This window comes from Microtus oregoni, unplaced genomic scaffold (genome assembly GCF_018167655.1).
Source record: "Microtus oregoni isolate MIOR12 unplaced genomic scaffold, Mior012 000019F_ref0000042, whole genome shotgun sequence".
Classification (NCBI taxonomy): Eukaryota; Metazoa; Chordata; class Mammalia; order Rodentia; family Cricetidae; genus Microtus; species Microtus oregoni.
The window spans coordinates 18,637,092-18,661,627 of NW_024543078.1; the positions used below are offsets into that span (position 1 = coordinate 18,637,092).

The window sequence follows — 24,536 nt, forward strand, 5'->3', positions numbered from 1 at the left end:
CTGTAGGGCTCGGCCGTGTCACGGATCTTTAGGATAGAAGGCGCTCATGGTTGGAAGGGTCTGTTCCGATAGTTAGCCACCTCTTTCCTCCAGCGATGCTTGCCCCTTGTCAGACCCTTTACCGCATTTTCGGATGTAAATATTAGGCAGTTTCATGTTTGTTTGTCTGTATCAAGACCTAATCACTGGAATTTGGGATCCTGGCATCAGGGTATTTCACAAGCAACTACTGGCTTTTACCACCCATCCGCTGCGATGTTATCTTTTCCCGAACTAAATTAACAAATGCAGCTCCTACGTGTAGTCACCAAAAGCATATATTTGAGAAAGAGGATTCAGTGTGCCATATTTATGCATTATTTAATGGTATGCAAATTATAAGTCAGACAGGAAAAACCACACGTCAGCATTAATAAACAGCAATACTACTACATTAATTATGATATTGCTATGATTTATTCCCTAGTTTTGCATCTTGATTCTCTTGGAAAATGTATGCTATCTGATAAGCGAAAGCCTATTTCCTCTTGTGCGTCTTCTGCCCATCCCTTGAGTCTGGTCCTCCTGCCCACCCTATGGGCTCCTGCAGGGAACAGGTACACAAACACAAAGCCCAAAGCAGCCACATTGTCTTGCAAACATTAAAAATTAAAGAACAAGCTCACGCTGCCTAAAGCTCCAACATTTATTATGTCAATGTTAAGCACACTTTTTAAAAGACAACATAGAATGTATAGAAACAAGGGGTTCGGGGCTCATGCTCATTTCCACAATAAGGGTAGCTGGATTGGCTGGTTTCAAAAGGGGTTGGACGGCGCTGGGACAGCGGCGGTCCGGGGGCCCTCTAATGGGACGGGTGCACTGTTCCAAGGTGGGTATGTTTTTTTGTTTTTACTTTTTATTAAAAAATATAAATAAAATGGCACTGCAGGCCCAGGCTGGAAGGACTCGGCAGGACTCTTGTCTTCGCACAACAGCTTCGTGAAGGGTTACTGTCAGAGAACGTCACAAACTAGCAGGATGACGGGCCACGCTGACATCGGCTGGGCGGCACATGTCCACCCCGCCCCTGGGGGCTTCAAAGTTTCTCAGAACTTAAGGGCTCTTGAGCTTCCATCCGAAAACTGCCACACATCTTGAGCTCTCTGGGCACTACGCCGAATGGGGGTGTGTGAAGAACCTGCAAAGAGGTTGGAGACAGAGGAAGGAAAAAGAGCACAGGTGTGACTTGGCCTGGTGATTTTTCTGTTCTCTTGCTAGCTTTTCAAAATTACGACTTACATCAACCACAGGGTGAGCCACTGGCACCATCTCTAACGTAATCTCTCCCTCCCTGGACACGTCCACCTCTGAGGTGATTTCCCACACCTCCCGCCTCGTCACCCGAAGGACCCAGACTCCCTAACCCATCATACAGAAGGCCTACTGAACTTGGGACACACCTGGAAGGAAACACTGTTCCTTACGACTTGGAAAACTTGGCAGCAAACAGTCCTTCGGTCAAGGATAGGGGGAGAGGGGCGAGGGAAGGGAGACGGTTTCTTAAAATGATAATGAAATTATAAGGAAACAAAAAAATCAAAATTGATGTGAAAGCAGCTCAACGAAAACATGAAATGTCATCCAGTTCAACGTCAAAGCAGCCAACGAGTTACAAGAGGTGAACAAATCTCTGAGGAGAAAACCAAAAAGTCGCCCTCAAATTGCACCCAAACTGCCTGGAGCTTCTTTCAGACATGTGGGGTTTTTGTTGTTGTTGTTGTTTATTTGTGTTTTTGTTTTGGTTTTTTGGTCCCAGGGAAGGCGATGGTGAAGGGAGGGCAGTGGCGATGTTCCTCCAGGCTCCCCCCACCCCACCCTCTGTGGGCATTGCCTTGAAGCAACAGAATTGAGAGTCCAGATGTGCTGGGGATGAAGGCTAGCACTGTGGCATTCCAGGCCTCGTTGCCATGGTGACCTGAAGCAGGGGCCTGGGGCCTCCTCTCCCCTGACTCCATGAGGCAGGAGGCCTGGGGTCTGGAGCTCAGCTGTGTTTCCACATACCACCCCCCCCCCAGCAGTGGAGACCAGGTGGACTCTGGGGGATCCTCTCCGTGGCCCAGTGTTAGCACTGCCCTTGAGGCCTTTTCAGGGGATGTCCCTCCAAACCTTTTTGTCTGACCCACTACTTATACTTAAAGCCCTAGTAGACAAAGCACACCATACACATATACCATATTTCTGGTTATTTAAAAACTCACCCAGCCCTTCAGGGAACTTGGGGGTGGGGGAGGAGGTTCTGCTTAAGAGAAACTGTTTAATTTGTCTCTCTTTTTTTTTTCATTGTCTCTGTGAAAAATCTGGTAGATTCATGGTGCCTTCCTGACATAGTTTTTGCCATGTGACAGAGAAGAAAAAAAAAAGAGTATTTGGATCAATCGCTGAGTTGTGTTCAGCCAAGTCTGGTTACTTAGTACAATGACCCTTGTGAACTGGATTGGCTCCTATTCCCCTTTGGGAGGGAGGGAGGGATCTGCTGCTCCCATGACAGATGACATAGGGAATTAGAAACAGGCCAGACTCCTTCCCCAAAGACTGACTCCATGGTCATGTGCTACAGTGAATGAAACAGTGGGCTGACAGGATAATGAGATGCGAGATAGCCAGAGTGAATGGCCAACCAGCACGTCTGCAGTCTGCAGGGGTAGCAAGCTCTGGAGCACAGCCTATGCGGTCGGTCTAGTGTCCACTTCTTAAAAAAAAAAAAGTTCTGGGAACGCCTCAGGCGATGCTTAGGAAGATTTGCTAAGGAGAGATCATGCTTTTTCAAAGCTAGTGCTGTCTCAAGAATATAATTTCCCAAGTAGGTTGAAAAAGCTATCAATCGCAGCAAAATTTCTACAACTTAAAAATAGAAAAAAGTTCCCTATCACGCCAGGCCAGGGGACAATGAGTAAATTCCGTGGTAAAGAACACAGAGAACACAGCCATCAGCAACCATGCTTGGGTGTGGAAAGGATCACAAAACCAGAAGACACAGCATTTCCTCCCTAACTCTCAGAGGAAAGGGGGAGGTGGTCAAGACCATCCCAGGGGCTTCTCAGGTTCTTTTTGGGTTGGTCCCAAATAATCCTGGTGTCTTCCAGCCAAGCCCAGTGTCTGTGAAGAAATCACCTTGTTTCCTTCTTTCCCAGTTGAAAGGATACCTAGTCCACCCTTCCCTGAGTTCTCACTTCAGTCCTCATGGATATTTACAATATGGGTCTATTGCATATATATACAAAACACGGTATTTAGATAAACAGTTCTATCCACTGAATGCCCTGGTGTGGGTGGGGAGGGGGCAGGAGATTCAACTGATTCACAACAAATGGCGATGCTCACCCCACTTCTGAGCAAACTTTAAGATGTGCTGGATTCGGTCTTTCTGAAGACCGTAAATGAGAAGATAGCAAGTGATCCCAGGAAGGACAGACACACACTGAAAACATTTATAGGGGCTAGAATTTGCTGTATTCCTGCTTATTAAGTTTTTTTTTTCCAAATGGAGTTCTCTTTGTTTTGTTTTGTTTATTCCCTTGGGAGCATCCCAGGCATCAGGAGTTCACGTGCACAGATAACATTCTACTGGCATGTCAAGACTTTCCAAAGCTCAACGTGAATTCTCAGTGATAATGGACAGTCTTGGTACTTCCTCCTTCAAAGACCTATCAGTAATTCATGTTATGTGGTAGGAAATTTTTTTAAATTCCTCTCTAGTACAATTTAAAATGTTTGGGTTCAGGCTAGAAAATGTCCCTTAGAAGTCCTATTCTTGGTGTCCAAGTTTTCATGCCCCCTCCGCTCACAGAGCATCAGAAATAATATTTTATCTAAGGGTTGTAATAAGTCACAAGAGGAAGTAACCTGAAGAAGCTGTCTCCCAACAAATTTATTTAACTTTGGGACCATGTAAATCAAGCATAATCTGTGATTTATCACCAGATACTTACACCCCTCCCCATCCCCATTTTGATTTAAGAGATCTCAACCTATGAGGACACTGGATCCACCATTAATTCTGTCTGTCAGGATACAAAATCTAATTACGCTAAGAGCATCATATACCGAGGAATTAAAATAAGTACTGTATATAAAATCTGCACAGCTGCACGCTGACTCCCCTGGACAGCACAATGGGGACCCACAGAAGCTGCATGGACATCTAATATGGGGAAGAAGCCACCACCCTCTACAGCCAACAGGCGCAGGGACATATTCCCATCTGCTCTGGAATCAGTTTGGTACCCAGAAAACACAGATTTCTTCCCTCAGTTTACTGGAAAAAAAAAAAAAAAAGACCAACTTTCCCAAGGTGCTTGACCCTCCCCCCAGTTCCAAATGTCTCCCAGTGAAGTCCCCTTATCCCACTCAAACTGGCTTAAAAAATAAATAAATAAAAGTAAAAGCCAATACCTCACTTTCTACTTAAAAAGACCAAACTCTTCTGGCCTCGTATAAAAGGCCACTTGGCGGTCACCAGGAGGGAAGAACTATGCGACAAAGATGCTACCACGAGAAGACAACAGAACAGCTTTTGTGTGGGTTTTTAACAAAACTAAGAACACTGTCGGATCCATCCATCTACACTGGAGACGGGGAGACAGTACCACAAAGGCATGTGCTATATCATAAGGCAGGTTGATGCTACAACACGCAGTAGCTGGAAAACCGACAACACAGATTTCTGAGAGGATTTTTAACACAGACCTAACCTGCCTTTCAAGCCATTGCAAAGTATGAAAAGATAATTAATCAAAGGGTTATCTACCCTCATTTGCCACCAGCAAGGTAGAACTTTTGATAAATGTATACATATGTATGTATGTATGTGTATATACATATATACGCACACACACACACACACTCTTGTGGCATGTTCAGACCATAGAATTTCAGAATCACAAGGCAAACCATGATGCATCTTAGGAGCCCAGCAGCGGCTTCTGGAGATGTGGCTTGGTCTAGCCAACTCTGGTTGCTGGCCTCCACTCTGCTCTTCCTAGCCTTTTCCTCCCCTCATCTTATTGCTGTTTAACAGATTTAATCTATCTGCTGCCTTTGTTTCTGGAATTTTAGGGTTGAGGCAAAGAGTCATGTTTATTATAAGAGGTCACTCAGTGAAAATAAGGGAGCTACTTGTTTAAGGACCCCTTCTTTGGCAACACACTCTACGATAGGGAAATAGCGGGAGAACAGGAAGGACTTTGAGACACACGAGCACAGCAGAGAATCCAAAGGAAGTAAGTGGGCTGCTCCCGGGCTCACGGGTACCTAGTGCATTCTGCTAGGGACAGAGCAGAGGTTTTGAACAGTACACAGAAATCACTTTTCAATTCGTCTAAAACTGTAATGCCTAAAACTACTTCCATGGCTTGAGGTATGTCTATTAATATAGTAAGTATATGCTCCTTTAGGGTAGAATACACACATCAAAATGCCCATAGAAATAATTCTGAAAAAGACAGGCTGGCCTTCTCTCAAACCTGTTATTTTGTTGGAAGTAATTTACAGAGTGTGTCAAATGAGGACACAAGAAGCTTACATTGTACTTTAATTTTTTTATTTTTTTCAATAAAGGGACAAAATGGGTGTATGAACAGGTTAATGCAGACAACTGCCAAAAAAACACAGACAGTGGTTTTTCCAATAGAACTTAACAAAGACCAGAAACAAATACAATAAAAAGCCAGGTTGTAATGACCTTTGGTCATCCAAATAAAAAAAAAATAAAAACAGAGAAAAATAAAAGATCAAATTAAGTGCCTCTGTTTTGAACAGGGCATCTAAGCGATAATAAATAGTGATTCCCATAGTAAAAGATAAAATTTCAAGTTACGACAAACAGCTCTCATTACAGGAATAGAAAAGGCCAATAACAAAATATTCTGCATTGCCATTTACAAAAAAGTATTGACTAAAGCGGGCTTTCTCTTTAATATGCTTTGCATATGAAATTCTTTCCAATCTAAATATAAAGCACCATTTAGTTTTTGGCAATGAAAAAAACTGCAAAACATTGTTGTTGTTTTTTTCCTTTTTTTTCTTTTCTTTTTCTTTCTTTCTTTTACTGCATATGAAGGTGGAGATGCTGGGAGGTGGGTGACGGGGGGAGAGGGGCAAAAGCACACTACAGAACAAACCAACGCTATTAGCTTGCAGTACCGCATACAGCATGGCAGCAGGAGGAAGGGACAAAAAAGGATATGTACAACCCCTATGACAGCCATCCGTGTGACACTCTAGCAGGGTCCCCAAACAGCCATTATATGGCTTCTCGGTACAATGTCACACCTCTCTCTCTCTCTCTCTCACTCTCTCTCTCTCTCTCCTTTTTTGAAGCATACAAATAATTTGCACTATATTATCCTGCCAAATTAAAAAAATATACTGTGGCAGCCTGTCTTTTTTTTTTTTCTACTACCAAAAAAGGTACATGGATACCTTTTAAGAGAACAAGCAACAGTTAAAAATACAAGCTTCAATATAAATACTATAGTGCCTAACACTAGATGAACATTTAATTCAAATACCATTCTAGAAATACAGAAAAAAGACCATAAATGTGTTTTAGCATAGGAATCAACATGAGTGTGCATTTTCCTATATTTAAGTACTATAGAATCTTAAACCTTTCCCCATGGATGTTTTTGTACAACCTGAAGAGCGGGGTGTGATCCAAGGCAGAGAATTTCCACTACCGTTTTAAAATGGATAACAGGTCTTGCAACACCACCAAGACAATGGAACCCTATAATGCTGTTCCCCCCTAAGTATAATGAAGTGTCTTTTTAAAAAATTTTTTCTTAACATTTATACTTAAAAAAGTTTTGTACAAAAAAATCCTTGCACTGTAGAAGCGAAAGCATCATTCATTTCTATGTTAAGTGTGTTCTTTGTCCATCCACAGCGCTTGCAATGTTGCGTCCAAGTAAGTAAGCTCATTAGTCAAGTAAATGGCTGGCAAAGTTTTTTGTTTATATTTTTTTTGATTTTTGTTTTTTGTTTTTTTGTATTTTTTTTTAGTTTTTAAAAATTTTTTAAATGCTCATCAATGAGATTGTGTTCAATTTTTTTCAGCATTCTTGCAACTTTTCCCTTAATAAAGACCTGTAAACTGGGAAAACTGTACAGTGCACTTAATTGTCCTATCTGAGCAGGTTTATTTTATACTCAACCTCTGTATCTCTGATTAGAGAAAAAGATACAGGCATCATAGGCAGAGTCAAGTGCTATTGGAACACCAACTGGGGCAGATGCTAGCTTAATTTAAAAAAAAAAAAAAGAAGAAAAGGAAAAAAAGGAAAGAAACAGAAAAAAAAAGAAAAAGGAATCAAATAAAATGAAAGCAATGAATCGTCTCCCGTGTTAACACAAATAGCACACAGTGTATGGAAAGGAACGCAGGACAACTTTTAGGGAGCACAGACACAGATGCTGCTGCTCTTAAAACTCTTTCTCTTCCTTTTGAAGAATGTCACATTAAATGTACGTCTTAACAATTCATAGTTAATCATCATTGTATCACTATTAGCTTATACACCTGCTCTGGTTTAACATGGCGAGCAGTGCCACACCGTGCTAAGGAATCACTGGTTGTGTGTTTCCCTCTGTCACACTGCGACACTCTCTTCTTTTGAATACAGTCTAAAAGATCTTAAGTGTGTCGTTCGATTGTCCACTTGACAACCATGTGGGTCTGCATCTATTTCTTTCAGTGCCAGAACGTCATTAAATGCATTACTTCAGACAGCTCCTTCCTAATGTTATTTCACCACCTTCCAGGCCTTTGCATACTTCACATTCAATTTCATCATCATTTAGAAAGAATAAAACAAAACTTTAGGCAAAACAGCCCATTCCATTTAAGCTCTCACTGGGAGCAAAGTAGCTTTTATACTGGTATAATCAGTTCTGTTCACAAAGTTAAAGTCGAGGGAAAAGACTAACTGGGACATAGTGGGTCACATTTTAGGTAGCCAGTGTTGTGAAGAGAACCACAAGCTAGGTCCTAAAGTTCATTGCCTCACCCAATGCTGAATTAAGCTACAAGTTTATAACAAGCAGAAAGAACCATCAACATGGTTTTAATAGATCCAAGGCACTCATATTTTAAAACCAAATGATAGAATAAAACTTGTTTTCCTGTTAATTTGTCAATTCAAGGCCTTTTTTCCCCCTCTCCAATTAATACATGCAACCCTTTAGAGACAGACATTTAGCACATCCTTTTGTTCCCTAGTGTGCTCTGTTCTGTCTGTAGAGGGTTTGTGAACCCAAACACTGTTTTCCCTCCGTTATAAAATAAACCTGTACATGATATGTATTACAGAATTATGCAGCATGGTTTGTTTCGTTTTCCCCTCTCTCTCTCACTCTCTCAGAACGGAACTGGAAACAGCAACGTGTTTGCTCATAATGAATTAGGGACAATTTAAAATAGCCATAACATACCGTACATGCTGTCTAAGTTTAAAAAAAAATACACAACATGTAAATTATTGCACAAGAGAAAGGCTCAAAGTTTGCGTAAAATGCAATAGTATTGCCCCAAACAGATCATGCATTCAAACGGTGAGAACATAAAGAAACTTAAAACAAAAGAAGAAAGAAAAAGGAAAAAAAGAAAAGAAAAAACAAAACAAAACCCAAAAACAGGTGTGCTGGTGACAAGCACTCTCAAGCATATTCTTAGCTTCCATCACTTCTGTTGTTTGCTTGTTTGTTTGTTTAATCACATGGGACTAGAAAAAAATCCTACAGGGAATAGGGCTGGAGGACAATGGGAAGAGGTGAAAAGGGGGGGGCATCAGGTGGGAGTGAGGGAAGGGTATTAATATACCTCTATTCAGTTTTTATATCATTATTCAACACTCGATCACTGTGCCATTTTTTCATGTGTTTCTCCAGGGTACTGTACACGCTAAAAGGCATCTTACAAATTTCACATTTGTAAACGTCCTTCCCCACCTGGCCATGCGTTTTCATGTGCCTGGTGAGCTTGCTACTCTGGGCACAGGCATAGTTGCACAGCTCGCATTTATAAGGCCTTTCGCCCGTGTGGCTTCTCCTGTGGACAGTGAGATTGCTACAGTTCTTGAAGACTTTCCCACAGTACTCACAAGTGTCGCTGCGTCTGCCCTCTTTTGAGCTGGGCCTGCCCGGGCCCGGACCACTAATATGGGGCGTGCTCCCTCCACTTCCCGTGCCGCTGCGCCCCGAGATCCCTCCGTCCAGCTCCCCGGGCGGTGTGGAGAAGCGCAAGCTCCCGTTCTCCGAGGAGTGCTCTGATGAGGAGGCGAAAGGCGATTGTCTGGAGTCTCCGAAGCTAAGGAAGGGATCTTTGAGCTGCCTGGAGGCCGCATAGCCAGCGAGCCACTGCGAGTACACGTTCTCAGTGTTGGGCATCGCGGCTGGGGGCAGGTCAAACTCCTTCTCCAGCTTGATGCGCTTGGAGAAGGGGCTCAGCGAGCTGGGGCTACCCAGCAGCAGCTTTTTGGACAGACCCCCCGAAGCTGATTCGCCGGGGGAGCAGCCGCGGCCGTTAACAGTGCCATCGTCTATGCGGTCCGACTCGCCGGCCACCGAGTCTTCATCGCAAGTGTCCCTGTGGCCCTCGGCCTCGGCCAGGTGGCCACGCTTATGCTTCTCGCCCAGGACCTGGTGGAAGGCCTCGCTGAAGTGCTGCATGGAGCTGAGCACCATGCCCTGCATGACGTCGGGCAGGGCGCGACCCTCGTCGCCCACGCCCACCACCGCACCCCGAGAGCTGTTTTCATGGTGGCGCGCAGCCTCCAGGCTCAGCCCGAAGCCATAGTCCACCCTCTCGCTCTCCGTCAGCTCCTCCTCCTCCTCTTCCTCTTCTTCCTCTTCTTCCTCATCGTCCTCCTCTTCCTCCTCATCCCCGTTCTCTGGGATCAGGTTGGGGTCGTTCTCACTCTTGAACTTGGCCACCACTGACTTGAGCGCACTGCTGGCGCTGCCCACCAGGTCGCTGGTGCCAGGTTCCGGGGAGCTGGCGGTGGAAAGGCCGTCGTCGGACTTGACCGTCATGGGGGACGACTTGTGCATGTGTGTCTTCATGTGGCGCTTGAGCTTGCTGGCCTGTGTGCACGCGTGGTCGCACAGGTTGCACTTGTAGGGCTTCTCACCAGTGTGGCTGCGCCGGTGCACCACCAGGTTGCTCTGAAATTTGAACGTCTTGCCGCAGAACTCGCATGACTTGGACTTGACCGGGGGCTGGGAGGGAGGAGGGGCGGATTGCAGAGGAGGGAGGGGGGGCGTCGCCAGAAAGGGTGGCTTGCTACCTGGCTGGAATGGTTGCAGTAACCTTTGCATAGGGCTGGGCCGGCCTGGGGACAGCGGCGGGCTAGACGTGTTCCCTGCCAGCTCTCTAAGTCTCCTAGAGAAATCCATGGCGGGAGGCTCCATAGCCATTGGATTCAACCGCAGCACCCTGTCAAAGGCACTCGGGTGATGGGTGGCCAGGGCCATCTCTTCCGCCCCCAGGCGCTCTATGCGGTGGGGGTCCAAGTGATGTCTCGGTGGTGGGCTAAACAGGGGGGGAGTGGGTGGAAAGCGCCCTTCTGCCAGGCCGGAAGCCTCTCTCGATACTGATCCTGGTATTCTTAGCAGGTTAAAGGGGTTATTGTCTGCAATATGAATCCCATGGAGAGGTGGCTGGGAAGGACATTCTGCACCTAGTCCCGAAGGGATACCAACCCGCGGGGTCAGGGGACTTCCATGTTCGCTTTCTAAGTAGATCCTTAATCCATGAGTGTTCTGTGCGTGTTGCAAGAGAAACCATGCACTGGTGAATGGCTGTTTGCAAGTCGTACATGTGTAGCTGCTGGGCTCATCTTTACCTGCAAAAATAACACAACACCAACATCAATGTTGAATCACGGAGGCAGGCATCAGCAACCGCTTATTCATTCACGTCCCAATATTCAGCCTCTCCTAGCCCCACCCCCTCAAGCCTCGCCTTCACCCACCCACCCCTTCATGAGTCCTTCACATCCAGTGCCCAACAAATCTTTGTCAAATTGATCTTCACAACATTTAACTCCGTTCTAAGAATTCTGCATGCAAGCCCTATTGCATAAAGCCCCGCCCATTTCAGGATCTGATACAGGAGCACTACATCCCAGGGTCCCCAGCAAATGTCTTCTCAATATCCCCACCCTACTTGCTGTGGTGTGGGCAAGTCACTTCACGCCTGTGCCGCTGTCTCATTGGTTGAATAGGGCAGTGGGACAAGGCCAAGGCCGGAGCCCACTAGACTTCACTCAGAGAACTTTCGCTCCCTAACTCCTGTGGTCCTCCTCCTGCCGGCTATAGGTGAACTTAACTTTCTCCCTAGGCAATCGCCGCACAGAGATAACAAAAAGGCAAGGTCAAATGAATACAATTCTCTGGTCCTACACTGCCTAGGAGGAAACACACATGAATTCTTGGTTTTGTTAACATGACAGGAGACCCCCAAAAGGCTTTAGAAGAAGAGAGAGCAGCAACCTTTTCTTATCCCAGCCGGTGTGTAAGTTCCACACCATCCTATAAGGACACCCATGTTTAACCTCAAGGGGATGTTGTGATTAAAATCTCCAAAGAAAAATTTAATTCTGAATTAAATGAAAAGCTGTATTGAATCTTTAGGAGGTTGCCGCAGCGCCACAAAAGAGGGCACCGAGAAGTTAGGAGTGGCTGGTGCCAACTTGGGCAGCCCCGGCATACTGGTGGTAGGAGCACTGAAGGCAGCCAGCACGGTGACAGGCAGCAGGCTGAGCAATGCCACCCTAGCCTCCTCCTCATTATTTTGAGAGGCTAACAACGTGAACCAAATTATACAACATCCTGCGCCCTGGGCTGAGACTCGGCTCTGGTTGAGAAAGAAACAGAAAGATACAGTTCAGCTAGTCAACTCTTTGGCCAGGAGCCAAGCTGTCTGGAGAGGGGCCTGCTCAAGTCACGTTATTTCTCTCTTACTGAAAAGAACCCCAGAGTGGGTAAATGCCACTTTGGCAAAGAGGGGGCCAGCTTTACTTCACAAAAATCATTCATTTTTTTTCCTGATAGTTCAACTTAAATATATATTCCCGTATATGCTTATATGTGTGCACACATAAATGGAGTATATGAACGGAACTAATCAAGAGTTAACCAGGCGATTGCAACCTTAAAATAAATCTAGAAGAGACAGCAGCCTAGGGACAAGGGTGAGAATAGCTGATGGCCCAGGGATTAAAAAATAAAAATAAAAAAGACTGTGCTTAAAATATAACTGAGAAATACACTTTCTCCCTAAATGAGAAGGGGCCCTTAAACCATGGCTAGCATTTGTAAGTAACTTTTTCAATGGGCAAGACTCACCAGGGAGCTAAGGAGTGGGCATGAGGAATTCATCAATTATAGGATTCCTCCATTTAGCAAGTCAGAAAGAAAAGCTGCCAAGGTCTTCTGAGGAGCCCCAAACACTCATATTCCAAAACAAGCCAGCCTCGCTCAAGCACTTGTCTAAATAATGGACTCCTGCCCTGCCCTTGCAATTTACTTTACAATGCATTTATAATCTCACTCAATATAGCCCACTCCTGGGGAAATCTCTTTAACAAGATTAGATGGGAAGATACCAAAATTAGGTTTCAAACATTTGTCTAATGTAGAAGGAGGAAGAAAGGCAGAGAGATTTTGAAAGAAAATGCTGACATTAGAATCACATTATCTGCCTATTTTTATTTGCCTCTTTTCTTCAAAGGGAAATAAAAAGCTTCATTGAGAGTATTTTCATAATTTTTTTGTTGTTATTGAACAATGACTTGGGTCCTAAATAGGCAGGGGGAAAAAATCTGGTTCCAACCACTGCGACCCTCCATGGCTTTCTCCTTGGCCGCCCCAGGACTCTGGGTCATTATCATATATTTAGCCTGGCAATCAGAATTGGGTAACCAAGGAGCTTTGTCGGCTGAAGCAAATCCTTAACACTTTCGTCACTCCAAATGCCTTAAAATCATATTTGACCCCCATAATCTCTTAAAGCCTGGGGATGGACCCATAATTAGCAAGGACAGTTTCAGATGTGCTGTGATGGCCCTGATCAAAGCCAAATTCTGTGCGTGCTAAGCCACACCCAGCGTCTCATCCATGAGTTTCCGAGAGGCTTAAAGGAAGGTCCGTTTTATTTCGCTTCCTAAAAAAGGAAAATGTTTTTCCGAGGCAGCTATGTGATTATGTTACAGGGCGTTAACGCTATGGTGCGGGCCTTCCCCTCTCATACATCAGGTTAGAGAAAACGGCTTTGATCTTGTAACGAGCACACAACATACAGTTTTTCACTATTGCATTCTATATTCCCATCAACTAGATATTCTAGATCATGAGGGGCAGCTAGTGTAATCATAATGTCAATGAGAAGGGTGTTACGATCGAGACTAAAGATTACATGGAAAGAGCCGCTCTGAAACTGGTAATTATTACCAGTCCACTAATAGCAAACGATGCATTACAATTTCACCATATAATCTGTGTTTCGCGCGGCTCATGCTGGCACACCACATTATATTACAGTGCTCACAGATTCTAAATTCCTAAACTGCAGTCATCAATAAATGTGTTGCTCGCCGTAATTTGTGAAATTACTTTGTTCATAACATCTTTGATGGTTTAGAAAGACCAGAATTGATTTCCTGCACGGCAAAATTAGGGCTACATTGATTTATTGATGTGTAAAATATAATAATATTCTTCATTTACTCTGATGAGAATCAACTTCTCACTCTGAGAGCCTCATTGGGCATTTACCAGGATTGTTTTGATTTAGAGCAATAAACGGAGCCTTGCCCCTCACCGGTACAAGAACCCAAGGCACTGAAAGGGTTAAACCCAGCTGTTTAGCCTATCTACTTACTGACTTGTATTTTACTTCGTTTTGTGAGAACAGTCTCAGTTTCTAAATCTATCACCCAAGTGAAAAGTCATGTGGCTGCGGCCTCACGACTGGAAACAGCAAGGAGGTCTGTGATAGGGCCTTGAATGGCATTTCCCAGCTTGTGACTCGGCGCCCAACAAATGAAATTTCCCTGGGCCTTGGGATTCCTTCATGTAAAATGAGCATTAAAAACAGGGCCTTTTAAGAATGGTTGGGTCTAAAATAGCAGATGCACACATAGCCAGGTGTAATCTATCGGGTCCAGCATGCAGGTTTTCATTACCGCCGGATGTGATTAATTATGGGTGTGTGTGTGTGTGTGTGTGTGTGTGTGTGTGTGTGTGTGTGTGTAACTAACCGCGTTACACTCCCAGCACAGCTTGGAAAGAAGGCCCATGGCAGCTTCAACCCAGACTTTGGCAACAGAGGCAAATGGGGAAATTCTAAGCCGCTGTTAATGATTTCACAGCCAAGGAGGCCACGGGTCTCTGAAAGCCAAGGACAGTCCACGCAGTTGAGGAGGAACACCAGCTTGTCCTAGAGCTTTCTGGAGCCCACAGTCCATTGGCACATACCGTCGTCTGATTGCTCCTCTGCTATTACAAGTGTGCTGTGAATGGCGGGACGAGGGAAGGAAGGACTTCCGTGTCCGGCTTTGACCTCTCCACTCCACCCTCCACTGCCCCACTCAGTCTCCCTTCCCAGGGTGACTGTGTTTCCACAGCCAAGTGCCGGCCCCACGCACCCCTGATGGCGGGCAGGGACTAGAATCTGTGAAGTCACCTCCTAAACACTCTGCAGTGACCTAACTCGGACTGGGGCCCAGCTTGGAGGGGGAGGAGAGAAGGGTGCTTTTACCCCCACCCTCAGTCCTCAGGACTCAAGGGCTTGTGAAATCTTACAACGGTTCCCTGTTACCTGGGATTACCTAGGAGTGAATAAGAAAATAAACAAGTGGCTTTGAATCTGCTGTGGAGGTGCACGTCCTGCCCTACGGCACCATTCACAGGATGGGTCAGGCTGGTGACCCTCTCAGGAAAGGAAGCCTCACTGACAGCCTGGGCTTTTGAGTCTTATACTTTGTTATGCTCTTTCCTGTCCTTTTCTTCTTCCCACAGCCTCAGTGTTTCGTTGTTGTTGTTGTTGTCTTGAAAATAAACATTAGATGCTATTTCTCCTTATCTTGAACCTGCTTTTTTTGTGTATGTGTTTGGTAGAATCAATTCTCCCTTCAAATATTTTGGCCATGTGTGATTCATAACCACATACTTCTAACCAGAGAAGAAAACTGAAGTGCTTACTAAAACATCTTTCAGGATGATATATGAATATATTCATAGATTATAAATGAATAAATCTGACTTTCGTAAAGAGGTCCCCACTACAGAAGTTATGGTGGTGGAAGCATGAGTGTGGGAAGCGGCAGTGGGCTCGCTACATTTCACCTACATTTCTGGGCATATTTTCTCTAAAATAAGGAGAAAAACAAGGATATTGTTGTGTATCTGTATGCATATATATACATATATAATAACCACATGTATCTATAAATATACCATGTCCAGATACACATGTGAATGCATAAGTAACATGCATTAGACTATCTCGGGAGTAACTGTAAGCTGTCTGTGGTCCTGGCCCCTGCTAGTGATGCACTGCCAAACAATTCGAAGCCTCTACAAGGCCATAGTAGTGAATGTCCAGTAAGATGGGCTGTGAACACAGAAATGTACCAGCTACCAGCTATGGAGCCAGGCAAGACCCGAGGGAGAAGCCCCCAGGGACGAGCTGCTGTCAGCTCAGGGTCTCCCGTGAGGAAAGCAATGCAAGGGGAGGGAAAGGCACTCTGAGGACTACGAACAGGTAAGGAGAGCTGGTGCCAAGCGAGTAATGAAGTAGCACATGTGGGGTACCTGTCTATGTTGGGGGAGACTCCCTCCAGTACTGAAAAGTAAGGACCATTTTCAGGAACTCTACACACATTGGTATATTTGTAGAAGAGATAACATTCAACTTACAAATACCCTGCGGGGCATATTCTGCACTCATCCCAGGCGTGGGGATTAGAGCTCCGTGTGCAGACCGAGGGGAGGACAGGCCCCTCCAGTGCAGAAGTTTATCTGTGAAAGAAACCCAGAATCAGGCACTGCAGCCATAAACAACGTGCATCGTAAACCACGGGATATCACATTTCACTTCCATTAAAATAGATTAACATCATTACAACAGCCTTGCAGATAGTTACCAGGCCCTGGGCCCGCAACAAACAACAGCAGAGAGCTGTCCCCCACAGGTTTTGTTTTGTTTTTCATTTTGGTCCTTATTTTTTTGGACAACAAGAAAGAGGTTGGTTTGAAGTCTGAAACAGGGGCTAGTTCTTAGGTCCTGTTCCTTGTTTGTTGTTGTTATTTGATTATTACAAGGGATAGAGACATTGCAAGGTGAAATTGGCACTAACAGGGTGGGCCAGAGAAATGGGGTTTATCTGCAAGGCTGTTTGACACGGATTCAATGACTACAGACAAACCCATGCCAACAGCAGGCTAACAGAGCGGGTTTGGGAACCACTCTTTCTTTCAGGGAATAACACTGTTAAGCTTCCTCCAACTGCAGGTATTTCAGTGCTCCGTGGGCCACACTCTCGAATCCTGTCAATGGGCGCCCCAGGAAGGTGAGCCTTCTCACGGTACAAAGCACCAGAGAATGAAGGTTAGACCCTTAGCATTTAAGAAACTTTGGCCAAGTCCCTCCCACATCCCTTTAGGGCAAAGGATAAAGCTACTAAATGACAAGACAAACAAACAAACAACAAAAATCCCAAGGGCAGCACTCAGAAACTAAGGCCAGCATTCCAGCGCACACCGGCCAACCAACAGGAAGAGACTGCTCACCACTGCATAGAAATCAAGAGCCACTTTTATTTTTTTTATTTTTTTAAATTTATTTATTTATTAAAGATTTCTGCCTCCTCCCCACCACCGCCTCCCATTTCCCTCCCCCTCCCCCGATCAAATCCCCCTCCCTCATCAACCCCAAGAGCAATCAGGGTTCCCTGACCTGTGGGAAGTCCAAGGACCACCCACCTCCATCCAGGTCTAGTAAGGTGAGCATCCAAACTGCCTAGGCTCCCCCAAAGCCAGTACGAGCAGTGGGATCAAAAACCCATTGCCATTGTTCTTGAATTCTCAGTAGTCCTCATTGTCCACTACGTTCAGCAAGTCCGGTTTTATCCCATGCTTTTTCAGACCCAGGCCAGCTGGCTTTGGTGAGTTCCTTTTAGCTGTGGGTATTTGTAGGAAAGGAAACGGGGTTTGTGCATCCTTGGGATGCTCGAGATTCTGCCCTCAATGCCCAGCTTTTCCAAACACACCCCAGCTAACTACCCTTCTCATGACCTAGAGGTGGTGGGGGAGACAGATGAAGCTCATGTGTTTATGAAGTTCAGGAGAACTGAGCTGGGTGGTGAGTGAATAGGGCATGGTTAAAAGTACCAGCACCTAACAGCACCGCCAGTGTATTCCAGGACAGTTGCCATACACAGTGGATTACAACCTTACATGGGGGGTCACACAACTAAATTAATTCAAAACTCTGGCCAGGGTTGCCCACATGTGGCCTGTCATGGCAACGTGCACAGCACACTGTTCCGGCCACTCAGGCCAAGCAACTGCCGGCCTGAAGCACCTGGGTGCAGACTCTGGCTCATGGAACATTCTGAGCTGCTGTGTTTTTATTACACAGAGTTGACCATCTCTTACAAAGAGACCCAATACTTCCCGACTGCTATTCTTAAGCATGCAAGCATCAAATTAGTCTGTCTTTGGACTGAATTGTGATAGAATGTCTTATTCATTCATTCATCCATTCATTTTTTAATTTGGTTTTTCAACGCAGGATTTCTCAGTAGCTATGTATGGAGCCTGTCCTGGAACTCACTCTGTAGAACAGGCTGGCCTCAAACTCACAGAGATCCGCCTGCCTCTGCCTCCCAAGTGGTGGGATTAAAAGTGTGTGCCACCACCGCCCGGCTAGAATGCTTTATTTTAAACATTGTTTGGTTACTAACTTATGAATTTTAGAAGGTGGAAAAATCAAACTAATTTTGGCTTGGAATTAGGACAGAATTCCCAACAATCTCTGAACTAGGCCTACACACTCCACCACGCTGAACTACATGTTTCTGAGAAGTGGGTTCTCAACATTAGCGATTATACAATCAAAATATCAATGAACTCTGAGAAACACTGAAGATGTTCTCCATCCTGCAGTATCAAACATTAAGCCGAGATTTAATTATTTATGTAAAAATAAATACACTCATCCATCTCATTAGTACACAAATTTGCCTTAGTCTTTAATAAGTGTTAAGATTATATGCATACCAAATAAATGGTTAAAACTAAATTTCCTTATAATTTATCTTAAGCAAATGTTTGGTTGTATATGTATTTTGTATTTGTACTTCCTAAAAGTCATAAGAAAACTTAGGTGAAGAGGAGTTACAGGTGTAACGTAAGAATTCTCTGTGATCAATTTACAGTCAGGACACTTAGGACCAAGTTCCCTGTTACGAGGAACCTGATATGTAACAATGGTGTACAGAAGAAATCTATTATTATTGGGCAGTCGTGAAGGTTTACCAAGCCTTAGACCAGCGACTCTCAATCTGTGGGTCGAATGACCCTTGCACAGGGGTCTCATATCAGATATCCTGCATATCAGATATCTACATTACAATTCATAACAGTAGCAAAATTACAGTTATGAAGTAGCAACAAAAATAAATTTATGGTCCGGGATCACCACAGCATGAGGAACTGTATTAAAGGGTTTCACGTTAGGAAGGTTAATGATGACACCTTCTCCTCTTGGATCAAAGCCACAAAATAAAACCACAAAAAGGAACCCGCAACTGAGGGAGACTGGGCTCCAGAAACAAATATGTGTACCTTTTGTTGGTGGTGCTAAATTGGAAGTGGGGGTAAAAATCAACTCGGCTTAGTTCTTGAAGTTTTCAAGGAGAAATCTGAGAAGCCACTCTCGCACCTGCTCCTGTCTCAGCAAGCTTTTCTGTTGCAGAGCGTGAAATTCTTTTCTCAGAAAACCACACAAACTGAGGTATTTCTGTGACCCCCCAGCACAAAAGCAACAAGGTCCTGGAACCCCTGCACGGGGAGTATGACCTCAAATTCCCTGTAACTTTGGGAAGTGGCCCTAAGTGTACCCCAGCAAGGAACGAGAGAGCTGTCAAATTATTTTAGCTGAACCATTCACATGCATTGCCAGATGAAGGCTGACCTGCTGGCGGGGAGTGGGGGGGTTAAGCTCAGAGCAGCAGGGACTACGTGGCAAAGTGAGGTCTCTGTGACCAAAGTGTCCGAGTATTCATCTTCATAGTTTGTTTGGAGTCCTGAAATAAAGGGACTTGACAGTGGCTATGTGGATAATTAGTAACAAAGTAAAGATCTGAGTTAGTTGGCAGACCCTAGTCTGTGTTCTGGCCTGGAATGGCTTCGGCTCTGCTGGCTCCCCTGTGGTCTTCACTGGCTAGGAAGGTCTCAATAAAGGAGGTTGTCTCGGGCCAGAAGATGGCTCAGTGAGTCAATGCGCTTGCTACCAAGCCTGACAACCTGGGTCCAATCCCAGAACCAAGGCCTATAAATTGTCCTCAGATCTCCATAGATGTGCCACAGCACATGTGTACCACCCCATACCAAAATAATAATAATAATAATAATAATAATAATAAATGTACACACACACACCTAATTTTCAAAAAAAAAAAATTCTCATTCTACTAACTCACTGGGCAGACTAGCCAACACCTACTGGAGTGGGTCAGCCTAGCTATGTGGCAAGGCTTTCAGAAAGTCCGAGGGCACTCACCTGGTGTCCTGAGCTGGACCACAGTACCCACTCTGCTGCAAGGGTCAGGGGACCTCAGCCCACTACCATACCCTCTGCTTCTTAGGCAGACAGACGAGCTAAGGAGAAACAGTGTTGCCCCTGCTGGTAATTTATTTTAGAAAACAGCACACTGTCATGGTGACAGAGATGAGGGGGTGGGGGCAGCCTGAATGTCCTCTCCAGGAAGAGGGTCAGGCAGGGCTGATTATGAACTCAACTGATTCCTGCCGCTTCTTCCACTAAAACCACCCTTTAATGTTCTCCTTAGCAAGGAGAATCGACATTCATACATGAACTGGAAATGTTAAATTGTTAATAGCCTCCCTAGGGTTTAACTTCTTGCTATGATGCCTTCAATTATTTCATCACAGCTTAGGCAAAGGAAAGTATCACAATTAATGCTTCTGAACATCAACCAGAGCAGTCGCCCTGCCTTCCCCGGCAGAGAGGAAGAGAGCCACGCAGGCCGAAGACCCCCTTTCTACCCTCTTCTCTCCCCAGGAGGAAGAGGGCCCTTAGCAGGCCGAAGACCCCCTTTCTACCCTCTTCTCTCCCCAGGAGGAAGAGGGCCTCTTAGCAGGCTGGAAGTGACGTCTATGGTGATGACTGCTTTATTTCTTTGTGGGTGCTCCTAAGCGTGGAACCAGAGCCAGTACCAGCTTCATCTGGATCTTGTTGGAAATGCAGATCTTTGGGGTCAACCTTAGAGTTACCAGATCAGAAGTTCCATGGGGTGGAGGGATGTCTCCATTAAGTAGGCCCTTCAGGAGACGATAACTTAGAGCCAAATCTAACACAAGTTAACTTAATAGTAGGAAGAGAAGTAAGGAAATCGGAAGCTTTGCTGGTCCTTGGCAGGGCCCCATGGACCATGAGATTGTCATCCCTTGCACAACCCTCCTCTTCTAGGATTAAAAGAGTCAAAATCAGGGAAATTCCTAATGGAGTTCAAGGTTCTAGTCCACCCTTTATCTTCTCATCACTGACCTAGGTGGTCCAGGTTCCTCATCAAGTAGGAAGCCCACGTGAGACAACCATCCGAAGTCAGACGAGCTGAGTTCTCACTGCTTCCCGACAACTGCAGTGGTGGCCTGTGCAGTGCTGGCCTGTGCAGTGCTGGCCTGTGCAGTGGAGACCTGTGCAGTGGAGACCTGTGCAGTGCTGGCCTGTGCAGTGGTGGCCTGTGCAGTGGAGACCTGTGCAGTGGAGACCTGTGCAGTGCTGGCCTGTGCAGTGCTGGCCTGTGCAGTGGAGACCTGTGCAGTGGGGACCTGTGCAGTGGAGACCTGTGCAGTGCTGGCCTGTGCAGTGGAGACCTGTGCAGTGCTGGCCTGTGCAGTGGAGACCTGTGCAGTGGAGACCTGTGCAGTGGAGACCTGTGCAGTGCTGGCCTGTGCAGTGCTGGCCTGTGCAGTGGAGACCTGTGCAGTGGTGGCCTGTGCAGTGCTGGCCTGTGCAGTGGAGACCTGTGCAGTGGTGGCCTGTGCAGTGCTGGCCTGTGCAGTGGAGACCTGTGCAGTGGTGGCCTGTGCAGTGCTGGCCTGTGCAGTGGAGACCTGTGCAGTGGTGGCCTGCTGCATGGGCACGAGGAAGGGCTACACGCTCTCTTCTAGGCTCCCTAGGGTGGCATATTATTGCCTTTTTCTGAAACCAAATACCTCCTGCTCCTTTGGAAAGGTCCCTTTAAACCTGTTCTAGGTGTGTGGAGGGGGGGGTCTCAGAAATGGTTTATATATCATAAAGCTGCGACATTTCCTTGCGACTGAATAAAAAGATAGCGACTTCACTTCCAGGTCTCACTGAAAAGCAACAGGTTGGGAATGATTCTGATATAATGCTGGACACTAGTCACCTTACATTTCTGCATCCACTGCACACTCGCTTTTGACAAGGTGCTCCTCAGTGGGAGCTGCTCAATCAAGTGTTGGGTTTCCTCAAGACTATCTCAAAGATTGCTCGACCACTCGCATGTTGCTTGCTTCTGAAGCTAACAGCTGCCTTACAGCCAGGCATGAAATACAGTCAGCCACATGGCTGTCCGCTCATCACCAAGCTATGATGCATGGACATTGTGAAGCTCTGAGCGTCACTTCCAAAACACCCCATCAGTGCTTCAGGAACCCAGCTTCTTTCAGGAGTCCAAGGCAGAGGTGTACGGCTCAGTGGTAGAGCACTCTCCTGGCCTGTATGTATGAGCCTCAGGGTATAACCCCCAGTGAGCCCCTCTTCAAATAATATCAAAACAGAGATCCCAATCCTCTCCACGGAATACAAAGATGCGTGCTGTTTTCTAAAATGTATTTGTGTATTTTCCTCTTAACCATGCACATCTAGCTGACTGGGTCCCAAAAGAGAAGCTTCGGAGGCTCTGCCCTCTTCTCCTTGCATCGCCCATAAGAGAACAGATGAGAAACCACTTTGAGAGTTAACAAGCCAAAACAAAGGTTCGAACAGTCCCTTCGGCTCTACAATCCTCCATCTTTTCTTCTCCTAGAAGACAGTCTGGCCTAGAAGTTCTGTTGTCTAACTGAAAAGCAAAGACAGTCCTTGAACATCCTCTGTGGTTCCCTACTTCTAGCTCTTGACTCAGCTTTACATGGGTACCAGCCCCTCTCTGAGAGCCTGACTTACCAGCGCATTCTAGAACAAACACTAATCAAGCCTGTGGCCTGACTTGCATTGCTCTGGAGTGAATGCATGCCAATTTTATCACTGCATACAGAATTCCTAATTAACCTTCTGATATTTTCAAGACGTACTGCCTTTACTCCAGAAATGAGCATTTTTCCCCTGTATTTCTTTTCCCCCATTGGCTAAGGTTTCACTAAGTCAAGATGATCTCTGGTTTTTTTTGCTTATGTTTTTTTGTTTTTGAGACAGGGTCTCACGAGGTAGCCCTAGCTGGCCTAGAACTTGCGATGTAGACCAGGCTGCCCTTGAAATAATAGAAATTGGCCTGCCTCTGCCTCCTGAGTGCTAGGATTAAAGGTTTATACAATCACACCCAGACCATGATGTTTCCTGTGATTCTCTTGAAATGTATTCTGCAAAAGCAGAAGCCAGCGAGAATCCTAGACAACATACTCTAGAATTTTCTTTTTCGCTACTCGGTTGGTTTTTATATTATTTGATACCACACCAGTGACTTAATTGCACAGCTCATTTAAATACTCTCTCTCTCTCTTTTTTTTTTATTTCTTGGCCAATTTCTACGCTCTCAGACCTGTGATTATCCAAACAGGTTGCTAATGTCACCTTCAAAAAGTTCTCATGCTAGGCCTCCTCTCAAGGAGGAAAAAGGAAGAGATGACATCTTTTTATGCCCCCTTATCTATAAAAATGCAAGCCACCAATCTGTCAAGCCTAAACAAAATTTTCTGCAATCTGTGTCTTTAACATAAGCAAAGCATATAATTCAAAAAATAAGGAAAAAAAAGAACTTGCTTTTCTGAAGAATAACTAAGCAGAGAAACATTGTGTTCCATCTCTGTGTTGAAATGCAGATTTCCCACTAAAAGGCAAATCTTTCATTTCAAAAGGTTGAATAGGATGGTACTTAAAAAAAGAATTCCAGCTGGTTAAATTTAGGGTGTTGAAAAAAGTTCACTCCAATAATATTCTTTGGCTCTGGGCCCAAAGTATTTTCACTTAATCGTGAATTAGATAAATTTTTATTACACTTTAAGCTTTTGCCTTAGAATGGTGGGGCTTTTTGAGGGTACTGTGAGGGCAGCTGAATAAAAAGACAAATTGTCTTACAACAATTTTTCTGTTGTTTATTTAGCCATGTACCACACTATGCAGAAATGTGTGCTCCGGGATACATTCCCTTCATTCATTCTTACATGCATTCATTCAACAAATTATCCACCAAATGCCTCTAATGGCCCCAAGCTACAGTCTGGCTTCTGTGGGAAGTACAAAGTGTTCAGACTATCCTGTAGAGACGGCACCCAGCACAGAAGACACGGGATGAACAGATGCCCCCCACTGGGCATAAAAACCACGTCATGAGAAAGGCACAGGGCTGTCATGGGAACCCACGGGAAGAGAAATCTTGGTGGGTTGTCGGTATCCACACATGCAGGGTTCCCAAATCTGCAGCTGCTCAAATCCTTCAAATACAATAGCATAATATTTACATACACTATGCACAGCCTTCCATGTTCTTAACTCATCTCTAAAACATTGCAGATGCTTAAGGAAAGACATTACTGTTTGGAAACAATGACAAGAAAAATCTGTACATGCTCAGGATAGATGCCTTTGTTCAAAGTACTTTGGATCTGAGATTGGAAGAACCTGTGAACCCAGAAGCCACTGGATGGAGACATCCAAGCATCCTTCACTGTGGAGGGGAGAACGGGGCCTTGGGCATGAGGCTGACTGACGAGCCAGACTTGGAAAATCCCAGAGAAGGCTTTGGAGACAAAGTCAAGAGTGGATGTTGGTGCTCTGCAGAAGCAAAGCCTCAAGGCAGGCAGCATAGAGGGGCACACCAGGCAGTCACATTCAAGAGAAAGTGCTTCATCCAGGTGACAGCAGTGACTGTGGTCATCCAAATGTCAGGTCTTCAGCCTCATCCTTTGAAATGCCATTCTTCTTAGACAAGGGACAGAAAGGGACTACTTCCAGACTCCCAGAAAGCCCCCACGCCCCTTCCTACCTCAAGTTCCCTTCTAGGAAG

General features: G+C 45.3%; 1 protein-coding gene across 7 annotated transcripts in view; it reads right to left on the reverse strand.

Moving 5' to 3' along the window:
• Nucleotides 1-361: 361 nt before the first annotated feature.
• Nucleotides 362-24,536, reverse strand: part of Bcl11a (BAF chromatin remodeling complex subunit BCL11A) — a 97,914-nt gene continuing 73,739 nt past the window's right edge. For 4 of the 7 annotated variants that reach the window (XM_041669076.1, XM_041669077.1, XM_041669075.1 and 1 more), the window contains 3 exons: nt 15,961-16,062; nt 9,141-10,883; nt 362-1,180 (listed from right to left, as the gene is read on the reverse strand). In XM_041669076.1, the coding sequence (XP_041525010.1) occupies nt 1,089-1,180; nt 9,141-10,883; nt 15,961-16,062 (1,937 nt within the window). In that variant the 3' untranslated portion in view covers nt 362-1,088. Of the gene's footprint in view, nt 1,181-5,562; nt 10,884-15,960; nt 16,063-24,536 lie in introns of those variants that run through there. The other 3 variants (XM_041669080.1, XM_041669079.1, XM_041669073.1) reach the window with 3 other exon arrangements.